The 18,337-nt window shown below is 30.0% G+C and overlaps 2 protein-coding genes across 3 annotated transcripts in view; one reads left to right on the top strand and one right to left on the bottom strand.

Moving 5' to 3' along the window:
- The first annotated feature begins 1,020 nt into the window (after positions 1-1,020).
- Positions 1,021-2,481, top strand: LOC136087954 (uncharacterized). Its single transcript, XM_065811586.1, has 3 exons — positions 1,021-1,546; positions 1,598-1,840; positions 2,159-2,481. Exons 1-3 carry the CDS (start codon positions 1,021-1,023, stop codon positions 2,479-2,481), a joined length of 1,092 nt encoding a protein of 363 aa, XP_065667658.1.
- Positions 2,482-11,779: 9,298 nt separating this feature from the next.
- LOC100200906 (calcium/calmodulin-dependent protein kinase type II subunit alpha) overlaps positions 11,780-18,337 on the bottom strand; it is a 28,949-nt gene continuing 22,391 nt past the window's right edge. For both annotated transcript variants that reach the window (XM_065812185.1, XM_065812186.1), the window contains exon 18: positions 11,780-12,434. In XM_065812185.1, the coding sequence (XP_065668257.1) occupies positions 12,323-12,434 (112 nt within the window). In that variant the 3' untranslated portion in view covers positions 11,780-12,322. The remainder of the gene's footprint in view (positions 12,435-18,337) is intronic.

The following is an 18,337-nucleotide window of genomic DNA, read 5'->3' as shown; positions in this document are numbered from 1 at the left end:
AAGGAAAAATAACCTATGTGCACTGCAAAAGGCTAAAATAAAAATACCTTCCTTGTTTACAAGTATTTTAGATAAAACGCAGCCAATAACTACTAAATCAAGAAGATTTAATAAAGATGACCAAAATTTTATTGAAAGTGAAATATCACAGCTATTATCAGATGGTATAATTGAGCCATGTTTCTCACCATGGAGAGCCCAAGTGGTTGTAAAGGATCTTACTAAATCAAACAAAAAAAGACTCTGCATTGATTACTCTCAAACAGTTAATCTTTACACTGAATTAGATGCATATCCTCTTCCTAGAATAGATGATATGATAAATGAACTTGCAAAATACAAGGTTATCTCTACCTTCGACTTAAAAAGTGCTTACCATCAAATTCCTATAAAAAATTCAGATAAAAAGTATACAGCATTTGAGGCAAATGGAAAATTGTTCCAATTTTGCAGGATTCCATTTGGAGTTACTAATGGTGTGTCTATGTTCCAAAGATCTATGGACAAATTTGTTGAAGAAGAAAAGTTACATGACACTTTTCCATATCTTGACAATATAACCATTGGTGGCTATGATCAGGTACATCATGATGAAAATTGTCTACAGTTTCAGAGCGCCTCACAATGTTGGGACTTAACATTAAATGAATCAAAATCTGTCATTTCAGTTCCTTCGATAAATATTTTTGGTTATTGCATTAGTCATAACAATATAAAACCAGATACTGAATGATTACGCCCTTTAGATTTACTACCTCCTCCTTCTGATGTTTTATCACTTCGTCAAACTTTGGGTATGTTTTCTTATTACTCAAAATGGATCCCTTCTTTTGCTAACAAAGTTCGCCCTTTATTTAATGATAAATCCTTCCCAATCGATAGTGGAGCATTTGAAGCATTTCAATTACTTAAAAGGGTTTGAGTTCTATTGATGAGAGCTTACCTTTTGTTGTTAAATGTGATGCATCCGATGTAGCTGTATCAGCTACCTTGAATCAAAATGGTCGTCCAGTTGCTTTCATGTCTTGGACATTAAACAAAAGTAAAATTAATTATCCAGCAGTAGAAAAAGAAGCAGTAGCTATTATTGAAGCTGTTCGTAAATGGCAACATTTATTGTTACGAAATCAATTCCAGTTAATCACTGATCAGCGTTCTCTAGCTTTTATGTTTGATAACCGAAAGAAAACAAAGATAAAAAATAGTAAGATTCAGTGCTGGAGGATGGAGTTAGCAGAGTTTAGCTATACTATATCGTATCGTCCTGGAAGTGATAATGTAGTCCCTTACGCGTGCCTTTTGTGCACGATCACTCTGATACTGGTATTATGTAACCTAAGTGATATACATAACTGTTTATGTCATCCAGGAGTCAATTGTATGCTTCACTCTGTTAAATCTAAGAACTTACCTTTTTCCACGGAAGAGGTCAAGAAAGTTTGTTCTAACTGCCATATTTGTTCAGAATTAAAACCAAAATTTTATCGATCTGCGAATGTTAGTGAGTTAATCAAATCCATACGTCCAATGGATCGTGTAAGTATAGGTTCTAAAGGACCATTGCCGTCTAATTCTAAAAATAAGTATTAATTTACAGTTATTGATGAATATTCTCGGTATCCATTTGCTATCCCGTGTCCAGATATCAGCTCAACAACCGTTGAGAAATGCTTAGACCAAATATTCTCTTTTTGTGGTTTTCCAACTTACATTCATTCTGACCGAGGCTCATCATTCATATCTAATGAACTAAAATCTTACCTTACTCAGAAAGGAATTGCAACAAGTAATTCTACTCCATATCATCCTATCAGTAATGGACAAGTTGAGAGATATAATGGTTTGATATGGAGAAATATTTGTTTGGCACTAAATACCCACAACCTAGATGTTAGAAATTAGGAAGTTGTTCTATCCGATGCCCTTCACTCACTCCGTTCGTTATTATCAACTGCAACTAATTGTACACCCCATGAGAGATTATTCAGTTTCCCTCGACGTTCATCATGTGGAACTTCATTACCCTCATGGTTAACTCCTGGTCCCATTTTTCTTAGACGCTTCGTGCGAACAAACAAAAACGATAATCTTGTTGATAAAGTCGAATTAGTGGATGTAAACTCAACATATGCTAATATTCGTTAACCTGATGGACGAGAATCAACTGTTTCACTTCAAGATCTTGCACCATATTCTGTCCCACAAGAAAAGTCTTATAATATCAACGAGAATAGAATTATTGAATCTCATGATAATGTAAATGCGGAAGTATTTAATGTAAATAGAAGCCCATCACCGAAATCTCATGATAATGTAACTGCCCAAGTATTTAATGTAAATAAAAACCCATCACCAAAAATTACATCTGAAATAAGTGTTAAAGTAAATAAACCAATAAATAAGTCATTTAATGACGTTTTGCGACGTTCTACAAGAACTTGCAAAGTTCCTGTAAAATTTGATGACTTTATACTAAACTGATGAAACTAGTCGTCTTTTCTATATATATGGGAAGATTGTTGTATAATATAATATTCTCCCTTTTATTGAACCAGAACATGATCTAGACCTATGGTATGTAACACGCATAGAACTAAATATACCACTCCAGTTTTCACTATACATAATTAAGTTAGAATTAGCCTTTGATATTTCATTTTCTCTGAATGAACGTGTCTTAAATGGACAAACAACTAAAAAGCTTTGAAAACTCTGTAAACTTCAGAAACTTTTCTTGTGTCATGTTGAGATGCCTGGAAAACACTCCTCCAATCTTCTGGTGCTTCTGCTGGAAACTTTTGATTAATAATAGCCATATCTCTGCCACATTCCATGTAGGAATGACCTCTAATAGGATATGAAACTGTTATGCTGTCAAATCATTCTATTTTATAAACTAGTTGATAAAAGAAACGCAAAACTGTCCAGTTTTTATTTTGTTCTGCACAGGAATCGCAAAAAAATTTGATATGCTTTACATTTTTAGGCAATGACAATTAAAAAAATCATGAATCATAGAACATACATCATCCGAGCCTTTGTTGCCTACAGTTTCATCATAGCAATAAAAATATACTTTTTGAGTAGAAAGAATGTGAATGTTGAAAGAGTAAAATGACAGTCGCCTGGAGAAGTATACATCTTGAGTTGAAATGTTTGGGCATTTCAGATTTTTTTGAAAATCAAAGCAGATTGTTGCACAGTCTAAAGTTTACTGAGCTTATAAACGCGCAGTTCTTTTTCTTTGGTAAAACATTTCAGCTTTTCTCTGATGAAGCTCAAGCGATCCAAATAAAGCATTTTTGTTTCTTAACAGTTCATTAGCAGCAACAGAGTCAATAGGTACTTGAAAATCTATTGCAACTACTTTTTTCTTTGTTAAATAACAAAATGAGCAGGTGTCCTTTCTAGGATATCCAAATGAAATATAAAACTTTGAATTAAAAATTTTACGATAACTTTCATAGGAACACTTTTCTAAAGGATACTTTTCTTTAAGCATGCAGTACATTTTAAAAATATTTAAGTCTTCTGGAAGGTAAAGTCTGGTAGATTTTGTTCTAGCATAATGAGAAGATCGTCCTCGAAATGACTTGACATGCTGCACTATCATATCAATGTTTTCAACAGAAGAAGCATGCTTTGATACACACACATTTTTGTAGAACTCTTATCTCTAACAATGTTCAGATGATACTTAAACAAATAACTATGAAATTTAGATTGTTCAATTATTAAATTTCTGCTTCGTCGACGCATAATGCTATGAACAGAAATAAGAGAAGAAATATACAAATCCTGCTCATCCTTTGTTTTCAAGTTGTTGAAATATGATATAAGTTTTATTCTGTCATCTTCTGTTGTAACTTCAAAACATTTCAGACTAACACAGTTACATGGTATTCCTACAACATGATTTTTTAGTCTCAGATCTCGAGTAAACTCTCTTTTTCTTTCATTGACTGCCCTTTTTTAAGGTTTTTCTGTGACTGTAGGGTTGTTTAGATTAGCCGCCGCCATATCATATATATATATACATATATATATATATATATATATATATATATATATATATATATATATATATATATATATATATATATATATATATATATATACACATATATATACATATATATATATACATATATATATATATATATATATATATATATATATATATATATATATATATATATATATATATATATATATATATATATATATATATATATATATATATATATATGTGGGCAATTCCACGCAATGATCGTAACATTTGACGCTTTTTTAGCCATTAAAAATTAACCAAGAATGGTATCTACATGAAAATTTCCAGAAATGTTAAATACTATTATATAATTTAGTATGCAAAAGTTAAATTATTCAAGTGTTCCACTTTTTTGAAAAATCAACTCAACGGTCGTAACGCTCACTTTTTGACAAATCTAAACAAATAAACTTTGTCAATCTTTATGCAGCCATCCAAACAGTGAAAAAAAAAATCATTTGCTGTGTTCTTTAACTACACATTGAACTTACTATATGGTGAGTTTCATAGTTTTCGCTTGAAGTTTTCCAAGAATTTTGTTAAGCTTTATGTCGTGACAGTCGTAACTGTGACGGTCGTATTGGGTTGTCTAAAATGTACCTACGCCTTTTTTTTCGTCTATCCCACCTTCCTTCCCCCGCATTTTGCAATATGCTTTTTTAATACCCTCCACCTCCCTAAAAGTACCGATGCTTTTAACCTATATATCTAACATTTTATGATATTTTTTTAAATTTAGTGTCTCCTTTCTTTTATAATTGACCCTCTGCCCTCTCATCTCATATTCACCATTTGCCGACCCCCTCTTCTCCTCCGAGCGTACGTACTTTATGGACGATCCCTAACGAAAAAGCCAAAAATGAAAACAACAAATAACGCAATGAATGACATAAAAAATGAATGGTTATAAAAAACAATTAAATTATGTTAAAAGATATTAATTTTATAACATTATCAAGGTTATCCATGATGGTTCTTCAATACTGGGATCGTTTTATTTGGAGTAGGCAACAAACGCTTAATGCTATTTATGCTCCCTGTTTTTTTTGTTTTATTAACTCTATTTAGAACAACTCAATATCTAGGAGTATGTACTTTCATATGCCTCGCAAATGTTTTGAGGAGCCGGGAATCCAATATAGGGAAAAATATCTTAGACAAGTAAATTTTTTTTTACTAATATATAAATTTTAAAATTGTTCTGCAACCCCATTACAAAATATTAAAGAATTTTGCAACCAAAAACTTTCCATTTTTTACTTATAGAAATGCATTTTGGAAATATTTGTAACGGCTTTCGCTTTTTCTATTTTATCAGCAATTAAGGCCCACCTTAGATTAATATCATCTGTGTTGATAAGTCTAACATAAGTTTTGCACCCATTTGGTGCTAAGAGAAAGTCTTTTGCTTTTAGGACGACCACTTAACGAGATTTTACGCTGTTCCAAACAAATCGCTTTAATGACCCTCCTACTCCATCAACTGTTCCTTTACCGTGAGAGGTAGCAAAAAAGTTCCATTTTATACTTTGAAAATGATATTTCACAGAGCGATGTTGTATGAATTTGACCATGTATCTATTTTTGAATTGAGTGCATGGACCATCACTCCATAATATAACTTTTTTTATAATCAATGCAATAAAGGTCAAATATTTCGCTTAAGTGTGTAGTAGTGGCGCGTTTTGTTTTATCATTATTGTCGGATATTATTACAACTGATTTTGGCTCTAATTGGTAACGATAGATTGCAACTGTAAACAAGGTAATAGTTGACTGCGACCAATAAGCAGCTTGAACAGCATCCTGATAACCACATGTATAGTTTTGTGAATAATCAAAGTGTATCAAAATTTGGTCAGGTTCAAGATTTTCTTTTTGACTGTGGTATTGACAAGACTGGTGCTTTTAAGTGAGGTGATGCTTAGTAAACTCTGGTAAATGGTAAATAGTCGCGGAAATGTTTAAAAATACCTTTTATGTTTTTTTTCGTTTTCGGGCAAAGAAACTTTCAATAGTGTACTATCACAACAAATGAACATTTAATTATCCAATATTGGTACGTTAGGGGCTTGCAAAATACATAATATTCTAACCATTCTTCATCATTCGCATTTTCTTACCAATCTTACCACCACAAACTGGCGCATTTATTCAATATGTTGCAGATAACGCTGATATGAATGTAAAGAGTTTAGACGATAATTACACGCTTCACAAAAAGGGTATCATTCAATTAGTTACCACGAAAATTTCATTTACAAATGAAGATCAATTACCACAAATAGATCTTGTTATTAATGAGTTAGTTGCAGATCTTAATTTTACCGTTGAAAATATCATAATTAACATAATTTCATATAACGATATCGAAAGTGGTAACGATAATACAATATGTGAAGGATTTCGTTATCAGTCTAATGAAAAACTAAAAGAATTTGAAAAACAAAGACCTACAGCAAAACTATGGATTCAATAATTTAATATGGTGTTGATTGGAAAGAAGTTTGAACGCATGGTAGATTGGTAAGCTTATTTGAACAGCATTTTCTTGCTCATTATAAAGCTCCAAAAAAAAATTGTTTGTATAGACAAGTATAGATATAAAAGTTTTGTAAAAAATAAACGGAACAATAAAAGAGTGCGACTATCTTGTCTTCTTCCAACATCTGGTTCTGCTAGTCAACACGAGTATACTATCAATCGAGCATACTATATTATCGAGTATACTATCAAGTTCAAGTATGGATGGACATTCAATAGGATCCAGCAGACTGGGGTTGGAAATAAGTTGGTGGAAGTGGGAGCCAATTCAAGCTTTACTCCCATTTGCTCCGGAAATACTTCTCAAAACCATCTTTTGCAATTGCAAAAAGGGTTGTAGAGCAAAATGTAGCTGCAAAAAAGTTATTGTGTTCACCAGTATGTATTAATTGTCGAAAAAGTTATTGGTTATTGTGTTCACCAGTATGTATTAATTGTCAAAAAAGTCAGGTTATTGTGTTCACCAGTATGTATTAATTGTCAAAAAAGTTATTGGTTATTGTGTTCACCAGTATGTATTAATTGTCAAAAAGTCAGGTTATTGTGTTCACCAGTATGTATTAATTGTCAAAAAGTCAGGTTATTGTGTTCACCAGTATGTATTAATTGTCAAAAAGTCAGGTTATTGTGTTCACCAGTATGTATTAATTGTCAAAAAAGTTATTGGTTATTGTGTTCACCAGTATGTATTAATTGTCAAAAAAGTCAGGTTATTGTGTTCACCAGTATGTATTAATTGTCAAAAAAGTTATTGGTTATTGTGTTCACCAGTATGTATTAATTGTCAAAAAGTCAGGTTATTGTGTTCACCAGTATGTATTAATTGTCAAAAAGTCAGGTTATTGTGTTCACCAGTATGTATTAATTGTCGAGGCCAGTTTTGCTCCAATTTTGAATCAATTTCAACCAAATGAAGATTTTGATGATATTATTGATGAGACAGCTAATATATCTTTTTCACATTTCCTGCTAGAAAAAGAAGAAGAAAAAAGTGAAGAAGATATAATATACTAATATATATATATAATAGTATGTAGTAATAATACTAATATACAATATATAAGACATAATATACAGACTCTGTTGAATAAGACTTCTTCAACTTTAAGACTTGCAATATCTCAGGAATCGTGATTCTTAGAAAAAAAAGACAATTTTTGTAGATAAATTTGATTTTTTGTAGACAATTTTTGTAGATTTCTTAAAAGTTTTTATTTCTTAAAAAAAAATAATTCTTTACATCAGTTTTTTGAAATTAGTTACTCATAGTTTCAAAAAAGAACTTTAACAAGTTTAGTAATAAAATAAATAAACAAACTGCAAATTAAACAATAAACAAAGTTGATTTATATTATAACTTGGTTTAAATGATGTAAATCGTTTGATATAAACTAAATCGTTCGCGCTTAAACTTTTTTTTTAAAGTCAAGAAGTCGTTTGGAAAAACAAACATATCGTGATGGTCGTAACGTACTTAGTAACATGTTGAAATGGTAATCTAAAGCACTTTAATGTTTCTTTTTTTGAAACAATGATAAAATATGTTTGAGTATCTTTACTTTTACCATGGTTACCATGGTTGTAGTTTTAAAAAGTTTGATACGAAGCATAGAAAAAGCTTTTCGACTTTTTTTTTGTGTGACGTAACGTCTTGTTTTCATTAATATGCTCTTCTAGTTAGAGTTCGTTTTTATAAAAAATATTATGCATGATGTTTGATTTTGCCTTTTAGTCAAACTTAGAAGTAATAGTTATTCAAAAAAACAGCACTGAAACCTTTTTCAACGCTTCACAACATGACTATATATAAACGTGAAAAAATGCTCATAAAACCCTTACAACTTTTAAAGTATGTTATAGTATGATAAAATGATTTTTTTAATAAATTTTTTTCTTAAAAGTATTCTTAAATAGTTGGAAAATAAATTTAATGAAGTTATTATATGTCGCCGTAAATTTTCTTTTTCTCTTATGTGGTGGATTGCCCATATGTGTGTGTGTGTGTGTGTGTGTGTTATGAAAAACCTCTAAAATTTTGATTGAAAAATAAAGAAATGTAGTTTTTATTATTAGTATGAAGATGTTTGAATTTATTGATTTCAATTTTAAGTTAGATAAAGATTCATGGTCATGAGTTCACAAATAAACTTTTTGAAGGAAAAATATTTTGCCTATTTTATAGTCCGTATTAGTTAAATTTAATAGTCTAAATAAAAAGATATTATTATAGAGCTTTATAGTTAAAGCATAAGTTAATATTGGATAACTACAACTAAATAGTTATAGTTATCAAATAAGTTAAATAATTGACTACTTTCAAACTACGTTTTTTTAACCATTTTGAAAATATTTTATATTCACGCATGGGTAAAAATAAGCCCAATAACGTGCTATTTTGGACTTGGACGTTTTTGAATGTCTATTGGATGTTCAAAAACGTCTAAGTCCAAAATGGACGTCCATTGCACGCCCAAAGACGTATCATTTTGGACTTGGACGAATAGACCTAAACGGTACGTACTATGGACGTCCAAGAACGTCCTGTGCCCATTGGGTAACGGGCGATTCAACACCGCGTCAAAGGTTTAGATAGTATACATATAAAGTAGATTACAGGTGAGCTAAAACAGCAACTAAGGTTACCTTCAAATATATAAAAGACACATTATATATATATATATATATATATATATATATATATATATATATATATATATATATATATATATATATATGTGTATATATATATATTTGTATATATTACTATAGGCATGACCAATTTTAAACAGTACTAATGGCAGGAGGCAAACTCATTCCAACCTTTGCTTAGAAAGCGAATCCCACAAAGCAGCAGGACACGGATCAGGATGAACTGGGTTACATATTATCAGTAGCAGGGTGATTATGAAGACCATACACCTGACCTGACACATTTGACAAATCATCTCATTATCTTAATCTTAAAATCCAACTTCTATCTTAATTGTGAATAATCTATTAAGTGTTAAATTATCTGTTGTTTCCCTTCAATCAACTCTTTTTAAGTTTAGCACATAACTACTAATCGACTCACGGCAATTTCTTGAAAAGTACCTTTACTACGTTTAGGGCTTTCTTTAATTGCTTTAAAATCTAAACCATCACACTAATTGCGTAAACTTTAAACATGTTAACTAAATTGCGTAAACTTAAAAATATGTGGAACAATGACCTTACGGTGACCCGTATAATACGGGTCATGGTAAATCTATTCAATACCGACCGTTTCTATACTTATTCTTAAAATAGTCGTTTTAAATAAATAATTTTTAATAGTTGTTTCAATAATTTTGAGTAAGTGATAGCAAAAAAAAATCTGTCAAAATGTTTATTTTAAGTTAACGATTAACGTTCAATACTTTATAACTACTTATTGTGAAACTGATAACTTCTATAAAAAAATCAGGCACATACTTTTTTATTAAATAAGTTTTTTTCTTTTATAAGTTTTACAATTTATTTTTCTTTTATAAGATTCCATTAGGTTTTTATTACATTTTTTTCTAGGCAATCCGCAACTTATCAGGACCCTTGCCCCGTTAATTAATTTCGAAGAGAATAAAAGTTTGAAATTTAAATCATTTTTCCAATAAGAAAAATTAATTTACACATTAAAGACTTTAATGAGTGTTAAACGCGCAGACTTAACTAATTACCTATGCACACTAATAACTTAGTAACTCTATCGTGACATTAGCGCAAAAAAAATTCTTAAGCTGTTATGATGTTTGTAGTAACTTTAAGCTTTTTTAAAAATCTCCTAACCACTGCGCTACGGCTGCTCTAACATCATATAAATATAACTTTAAAAATGTTTCATTTTGTATTTTAGAAAATTGAAAAAGATTTACTGCTCTAACATCATACCAATATAACTTTAAAAATGTTTTATTTTGTATTTTAGAAAATTGGAAAAGATTTACAAAAAAAAAAAAAAAATGTGCTAGCGACCGGGATTTAAAACTTCACATTGTACTTTAGAAGCGCATCGAGCTAACCACTTTGACCACTAAGGCAAACTAATCTGCCAATTTTTAACATTATATATAACAACCAAAAACGGAATAACTCAATAAAACGGCAAATAAATGCTATAAATCAAAATAAGGTTTTTAAATGAAAGTAAAACTTTATAAAAGTGACCATATGTATAGAAACTTAAATTTTTTTAAAATTCGAAAGAGAATGCTAAAAAAAACCCGAAAGCGCAAGGATTTGAACCACGGCATTACACTTACATACATACACTTTTTGTATAAGAAAATGTGAACGAGTTTACATTTTCTTATACAAAAAGTACTGCGACTCTTTCTTGCCATTAACCAGAGCGTAATGGCTGCCTTGAGTTCTGTACAAACACGTACGAATGAGTATCGGCAGCAGGATTAAACTTGATATTAAAATATTATAGGATGATTTCATTTTTCCAAAACATTAAAGTGTTCTTAAAAAAATAATTTGAATTTCCAAATTTTTTTTTGCAATACCCCAATGTTTTTTTTTTTGAAATCTGACTTTGCCAAGTCAAGTTTACTAAATTCGTCTCTTGCATTCTACCCTAAGAGCTTTATTATTAAGAGAATTATTGTTCCAGTACTTATCTCTTGTTTCGACTACTCGATGTTTATTTCTGCAACTTTAATTTCGCAAGGAATGTATATGGTGAATTTGACCAACAGTTTTTTTTTTTTTAATGGCAATTATTTAATTACCGTATTTAATAATGTAACAAATTTTACAGATCCAACGTCAATTAATGCTATTTTCTTTTAGAGTTAGAGTTTCCTTAAAAAAAAAAAAAAATGTATATATATATATATATATATATATATATATATATATCTAAAACAACTTAAAAACGTAATGCAAGAGTAAAATTAACTTACTATGTACCGCGGTTTCATTTATCTTATAACATTTTGCCGCCGAATTAACCATCATAAAGCATTACGTTAAAGCTGGATTAAATAATACGTATTTTTAAATCCAGCTTTAAGATAATGCTTTGTGATGATTAATTCGTACCTTTTTATTGATTGATATTTAGACAAAATATTATTTGACCTTAAGCAACCTTAATCAAAATAAAACTATATTATAGTTAGAGGCGTTGTATGGATACAAAATCCGCCAAAAAACATCTCGTTCTGTAATGAGCATTTGTAGAAATTATATTTCAATGTATAATAATACGTTGAAAAACTTTCTTCGTTAAATAAATACACCGCGTTTCCGTAAAATATGACAAAAAATAAATAAATCACGCTATAATAAAAGATATAATTGATCATGATGTCGAATTTTACCGCAAAATCGTTTACAAAACTACAAATGATAAGGAAATGAACACATACATAAAAAAAATAACGTTTAAAAAAATGACGGAGATCAGGCACAGAAGCAATACCGTTAGATGGAATAATAAATGAAGGAGGAATAACAAAATCACTGTCATAGGTGGACTTAAGCTAATTCAATTTGAAAAAATATGTCAATTACTAAATAAATTATGTATATATATATATATAAAAAAATTAAAAAAATGATGTACGAATGTAATAAAATTAGCTCAAAATAAAAATAGAGAAGCGTTGTTCTCATGATTATGATATCACTAAAGCAAAAAATAAAACTTTAGTGTACCAAAAACCGCCAAATTTCCAAACCTCAAAAACCAATTTCATAGGTTTACCTAACAGAACCGTTTCGACTAATATGCACATGAACACATACCCAACGACTTCCTTTTCGCTGCCAAATCCTGCTCTCTTCTGTCTGCTCTGTTAACGGTTGTTGGTTACTAAAAATATATGATGTCATTTTTTGAAACAAAAAGATATTTTTGATGCTTTTGGATACTAAAAATATTCAAATAAAACGCAGTTAATGAATAAACAAATAAAACATAGTTAATGAATAAACAAATAAAACGTAGTTAATAAATTGTGTTGAGCTACTTTTAGAAAGAATAACACAGGCAGTGGAAAATAACCTTTTAAAATTGTTTAAATTTTTAAATTTATTAATCAGAACATAGAGAAACACCGTTGGAAAAAAAGATTTATCTCAAAAATATTTCTTTTGTTCGAAATCAGAGTTGGAAATAGTAAAAAAAATAGCTGAAAAGCGAATGCTCACGGCATTGCAAGCTTTAACTCATAAGCAATTGCTTCCGCTAAGAAGTAAATGCTTTGTGCTGAGACATAGAAATCGTTTGTTTTTATTTGTATGCTTAAAAATGGCTGAGCAGGTCCAACTATGTTTACAATGCGTTTTTGCACCTTGTCTAAAAGAGAAAGGGCATTATTGGATATCCGCCCCAGATACGGTAACAGTATTCCATACAAGGACGGATTTGAGATTTTTAGAGATAAAGAATAGAATCCGGAGAAAAAAAAGTGATGAGCACGATAAAGAGATGCAACCTTAGCAGACGCTAATTTTGCAATGGATTTGATAGTTTCCAAAAAAGATCGGAAGTAAGAGTTAATCCAAGAAGATGAAGGGTAGATGAATCATCGAGTACATTACTGTTCATAAATATAGGAAGACCTAGATCATTGCAATAACGATTAGCTGAAAAAAATTGATTTTTATCTGAGTTAAAATTCACCAGCCACTGAGAGCCCCATACTGTAGCAGAAGTGAGATCCTTTTCGAGCTAAAATGCCCCCTCCAAGCAATCAGAAAGTGTTGGCTTCCTATCAAGACAAGAATAAATGGTAGTATCATCAGCAAACAATGCCAACTAAAATGTGAGAATTTCTGGGAGATTGTTAATGTAAATTAAAAAAAGTATAGGGTCAAGGATACAACCTGATACACTGTAAAAAGAGAGCTTATGGAGAAGACCAGCATGCCGAACTTTATCAAAAATTCTTATTCTTTAGAAATGCCGAGAGTGATAGTCAGTCCCTATTTTCAAAAATTCTGGAGAGCAATTAGACTTGTCTAGGTACTGTCCCATTAGTCTTCTTCTTATCATAAGCAAGGTTTTTGAGTCTTTAATTAGCAAACACTTAATCTCTTATTTTGAATCTAATAACCTACTTTCTGATCATCGGATTTCAATTTTCTTGTTCTACTGCTGATGCCACTTTCCAGCAGGATGAAAAATAAGACTCTGATAAGCACTTGCTAAATAGTTTTAAAAGCATAGACGACAGCTCTAGAGAACACTTCTGCAAGACTACAAAAGGTATGTTGTCCGGACCACAAGCTGTAGAAGAGTCTAAGCAGGAAATCACTTTGGATACAGAAGTTGGGGTGATATGAAAGTCAGGCAATTGATTAACCTGTTTCTTGGCTATATCAGGTAGAATGTGACTAATGGAATCAAGAGATGACTTTGATGAAAAGTTCTTAGCAAACAATTCAGCTTTGTCTTTAGGTGAGGTGACAAAATCTGAACCATACAAGAGAGGTGGAACAAAAGATTTACCCTTGTTATAGATACTTTTAAAGATTTTCCAGAAGTCATGAGAGCCTAATTTTTGAGATGAAATATGAGATTTCATGACCTGAGAATAGCAGGCTTTGGCATTAGACAAAACCTTTTTATAATGGTTTTAACAGTAGTAAACAGATGTCTGTTTTCTGGAGAATTGTTTTACTGATAAATATGAAAGTAATGGTTACGATTGGAAATTGCAGCAGTACAATGAGGAAAACCATGGAAAAGAATAAGGCTTAACTTGGAATCGTCAAGACAGAATAAAGGCTGAATTTAAATTTTTTTGCGCCTTATAGTTTTTGGTACTTTAGTCATTTTTAAATTTGTTAAAGAACTTGACTCAAAGAACAGATAGTAATCAGTACACTATTTAATAGTCCAAGCAATTGTCTCATTACTACTAATACATCCTAAGCCAAACAAATTGCTCCAAATGTGGCCTCGACAATGCACGCCAAAAGCACGAAAAAAAGTTAAGCTGGAATGAAGGACGCTATTACTAATAAACGCTGGTACAAAGTTTTAGCTATAAATTCCTCCAATATGATAAAGGAAAAATATAAGGTACCTGAAAAAAAGTTATTAAACCAATTGAAGTGTTAATGACTCAAAAAGAGTATTTTGGCTTAAAAGAATAAGTTTGCACAGATATATTCTTCATAAAAAAAAGCTGGAAAGTTATTACTTTTTACTTCAATGTTAAGGTGTGATCAGGTAGATGTAATCAAGGAATAGGTTTTGTTATCCACTGTAGTTTTAGACCAATTCAGGATTGCAGATTAGACCAATTCATTGATCAGCCATATCAAGATGTACCATATCTGATAATGCTGGCAACTATCAGGGAAATCTTTCAGCTTAAGCAATGTACAATGTAAGCAGAAAAAGATATAAATTTAGTAATATGACAAACCATGTTGCTGAAAAGATAAATGTGACATCAGAGTTATTAAGGCTAAAAGTAGCAAGACCAAGGCCAAAAGTTACAAGGCCAAGGACAAGGCTAAGAGTTTTAAGGTCAAGGCTAAAGCCTACGCAAACATTTTCAAGACCAAAGACTTAAACTTTTGCCTAATTTTAAGGCCAATTATTAACAAAACTGTAGGTAGCAATTCCTGTGACAATAAACCACATGTAAAAATAAACCAAGGTTATGGGCAAAATTCTACGAAGTCAATAAGAAAACATACTTGTAGATATATATGAAAGCCAAAAACAAAAATACATAAAAACAAAGAATGAAACTTTTTATTCTTTAATTTTATGTTTGTTTTTTTTTGAAGGCCAAGGCTAAAACAATCAAGACCAAGGTCAAGGCCTTAATTTTTGGCCTTAAGGCAAGGCCAAGGACTAACAACTGTGTGTGACATGTATAGTGCAGCTGCAAAGACAAGTTTTAAGGAAATACATTGACTCTGTCATTGCATGACACAATAAAAATCTCTGAAATGGTTGATAATAACTCTGATAATAATCTTTTGACAACTGAAGATATACACAGTTTAGCTGCAAAAGTAAAAGTTGTTAAACTAGCAAAAGGAACGTTTACTGATTACTTAAGATTTGACATTTTAATTTAATTTTAATTTTTAGGCAAAGGAATAGATCAAGAGTATAGAAATCTTAAAAATATTTATATTTTTTAAATTGTTTAATTATTTTAACTATTGTATAATTGTTCTGTATTATGTATTAAGCTAAGTAATATTAAAAAGCAGGCAAAATAGATGTATGTGCTACAAAAAAACAAAAACATGCTCAGGTTTAACGAGTTCTAAAATTCTACAGCGTGGTAGAATTCTTATAAATTGTTGTTTTTATATAGCAATATAAATAATTCAATTAGGCAAAACGAGTCACTAAAAAAAAAAGGATAGATGTGATAGATATTAACTTCATTTAGATTTTGCACTTAAATAAACTGTATCTTGTCATTTGAAAGGAATACTAGTTAATACAACACATGTTATCTATAGATGTCTTCTGCCTGATTGATCTTACAGCCAAGAAATAAGATTTTCATTTTCATTGCTTCTATCAAACAAATAAATTAACAAATAAATGAGTTTCTGACTTGGATTAACTGACACAGAAAATATAGTTTTTATTTTCTATAAGTAGTTAGTGTTTATTTACCATAAAACTTTTATATTTTCAGCATTTTTTGTTCTTAAAAAGTTTGTTACTTTTATAAACTAAACTCTATATAAAACGCAGCACACTAATAAATAACTATATAAACGCTAATAATCTATATAAAACCCAGCTCTAATAAATAACTTTTTTCAAAATATAACTAATAACAATTTCATTTAAAAGTAGTTTTTATATGTATAGGGATCAAACAGGCAACAATAAAAAAAGTGATCATTACGAGAATTTCTTTTTTTATACAAAAAACTGATCAGAGCTCAAGAGTATACAAGTAATATAAATAAAATGAAAAAATGAAGCTGTTTTTAAACTTTAAACAACTACACTATTTTATGCATTTTTCAAGTAATTACTAACTGATGTTTTGAAAAAAAAAATATTTCTAATCTAAAAACCTTTTTGATTACATCTGGTATAAATTATAACAGTCATGTGCATCTTTTTACCTTGCCAAAAAATATATTCAAAGCTGGAAACAACTGATTATCTTTTAAAAAAATCATAAAATTTCAAATCAAGAATCCCAGTGAAACTTATTAAAAGGTTTTCTCTATGTTTTGACCATAATGTAAAAAGTTTAAGCAATTTGGAGAAAGTCACTAACTCAATTTCAGCAATTTGTCTGATTCTTACAAAAAATGTCTTTTAAGATGAAAAAAAAATGTCATTTTAATTCTGTGAATGACCCAGATTAAAAAGAAATGATTTGTTTTATTTCATAATTAGTACATATTCTTTTTTTTTTTCCAAATTTTTCTGCATATGCTAACACAACAAAATAAATTCTTTGGTAATTTTACAACTTAATAAAAAGCCTCAAAGCAATTGAAATTAATAATCTTTAAAACATGTTATAAAATATATTATTTATGAACTATTTTTCTAGTATTATATTTCCATCATTTACAATCAGAGCTTGATTCTCTCTTAGAAGCTTCTGGATTTTCTCATTTTCCTTAACATGAACCTGTCATATTTCCATGGAATCTGTCATGTTTCTATGAAACCTGTCATGTTTCGATGAAACCTGTCATGTTTCGATGAAACCTGTCATGTTTCGATGAAACCTGTCATGTTTCGATGAAACTTGTCATGTTTCGATGAAACCCAATTGTCAAAATTATTCAAATTAAGATTCATGCTCATCATTTTTTTTTAACCACTAGATGAACTGAGAACTGTACTTTTATATTCAACCATTAAATCTCTCTTGTTTCCTTAACTGAAAGCTTAAAAAAAAACTACACGTGTCAAGAATAGAAATTTCTAAGTAGTATTGGATTTATGCACACAATCTTCAGTACTTTGCTTATAAAGATTTTTGCTTGTAGATCTATCAAAAAAATTAATGATCAAAACAAGTTTGCTGTGGCTTTGAAATAATTTTATGTCCTGTTATATGAAATAATTTTTTTCAGCATTTTATGCATAGATATCAAATACATTTTTAATCAACAGTTTTTCTACTTTTTATATTAACTACCATTTTCCCCCTTCACATGATAGGTTTTCAGCACCCAACCCGGACAGCAATTTAAAGCATCTCCCCTCCCAAATAAAACAGAGTCCTATTACTGCAACAATCCATAAAACCAATGTTTTATGGATTGAAGTAATTGAGGAGAAGCACTGAAATAAATGGGGTTCAGAAGATTGTCTCTGGAGTACAAAATAGGTGATTTGGAAAAATATATTTCAGAATGGATAGGAGTATACAAGTAATACAAAAAGCTCAGGAGTATGCAATAGTATACAATAGTATATAAGTTCTGGAGTATACAAGCAATATAAGTAAAATCTAAAAAAAAAGTTATTTTTATACTTTAAACAACTACACTATGTTTTATGCATTTTCAAATGATTACTACACATTGAAAGTTACACATTAAGGATGACTTTATAGTTGGTCTTAAAGGCTAAGATTCAAAAGGTTTTTTTGAAAATAAAATATTTTTTTTACCCAAATATTTTATAAATAAAAAAACAAAAAGGAGTGATTTTCAGAGCTTTCTGACTAATGATTAAATGTCATTGGTCAGTATTTCTTAATTCTAGAGCCCATTTGAAGCTTAAAAAACAATAAACGGATATACAAA

Source organism: Hydra vulgaris, chromosome 12 (genome assembly GCF_038396675.1).
Source record: "Hydra vulgaris chromosome 12, alternate assembly HydraT2T_AEP".
Lineage (NCBI taxonomy): Eukaryota > Metazoa > Cnidaria > Hydrozoa > Anthoathecata > Hydridae > Hydra > Hydra vulgaris.
This window is presented reverse-complemented; position numbering and strand designations above follow the sequence as displayed.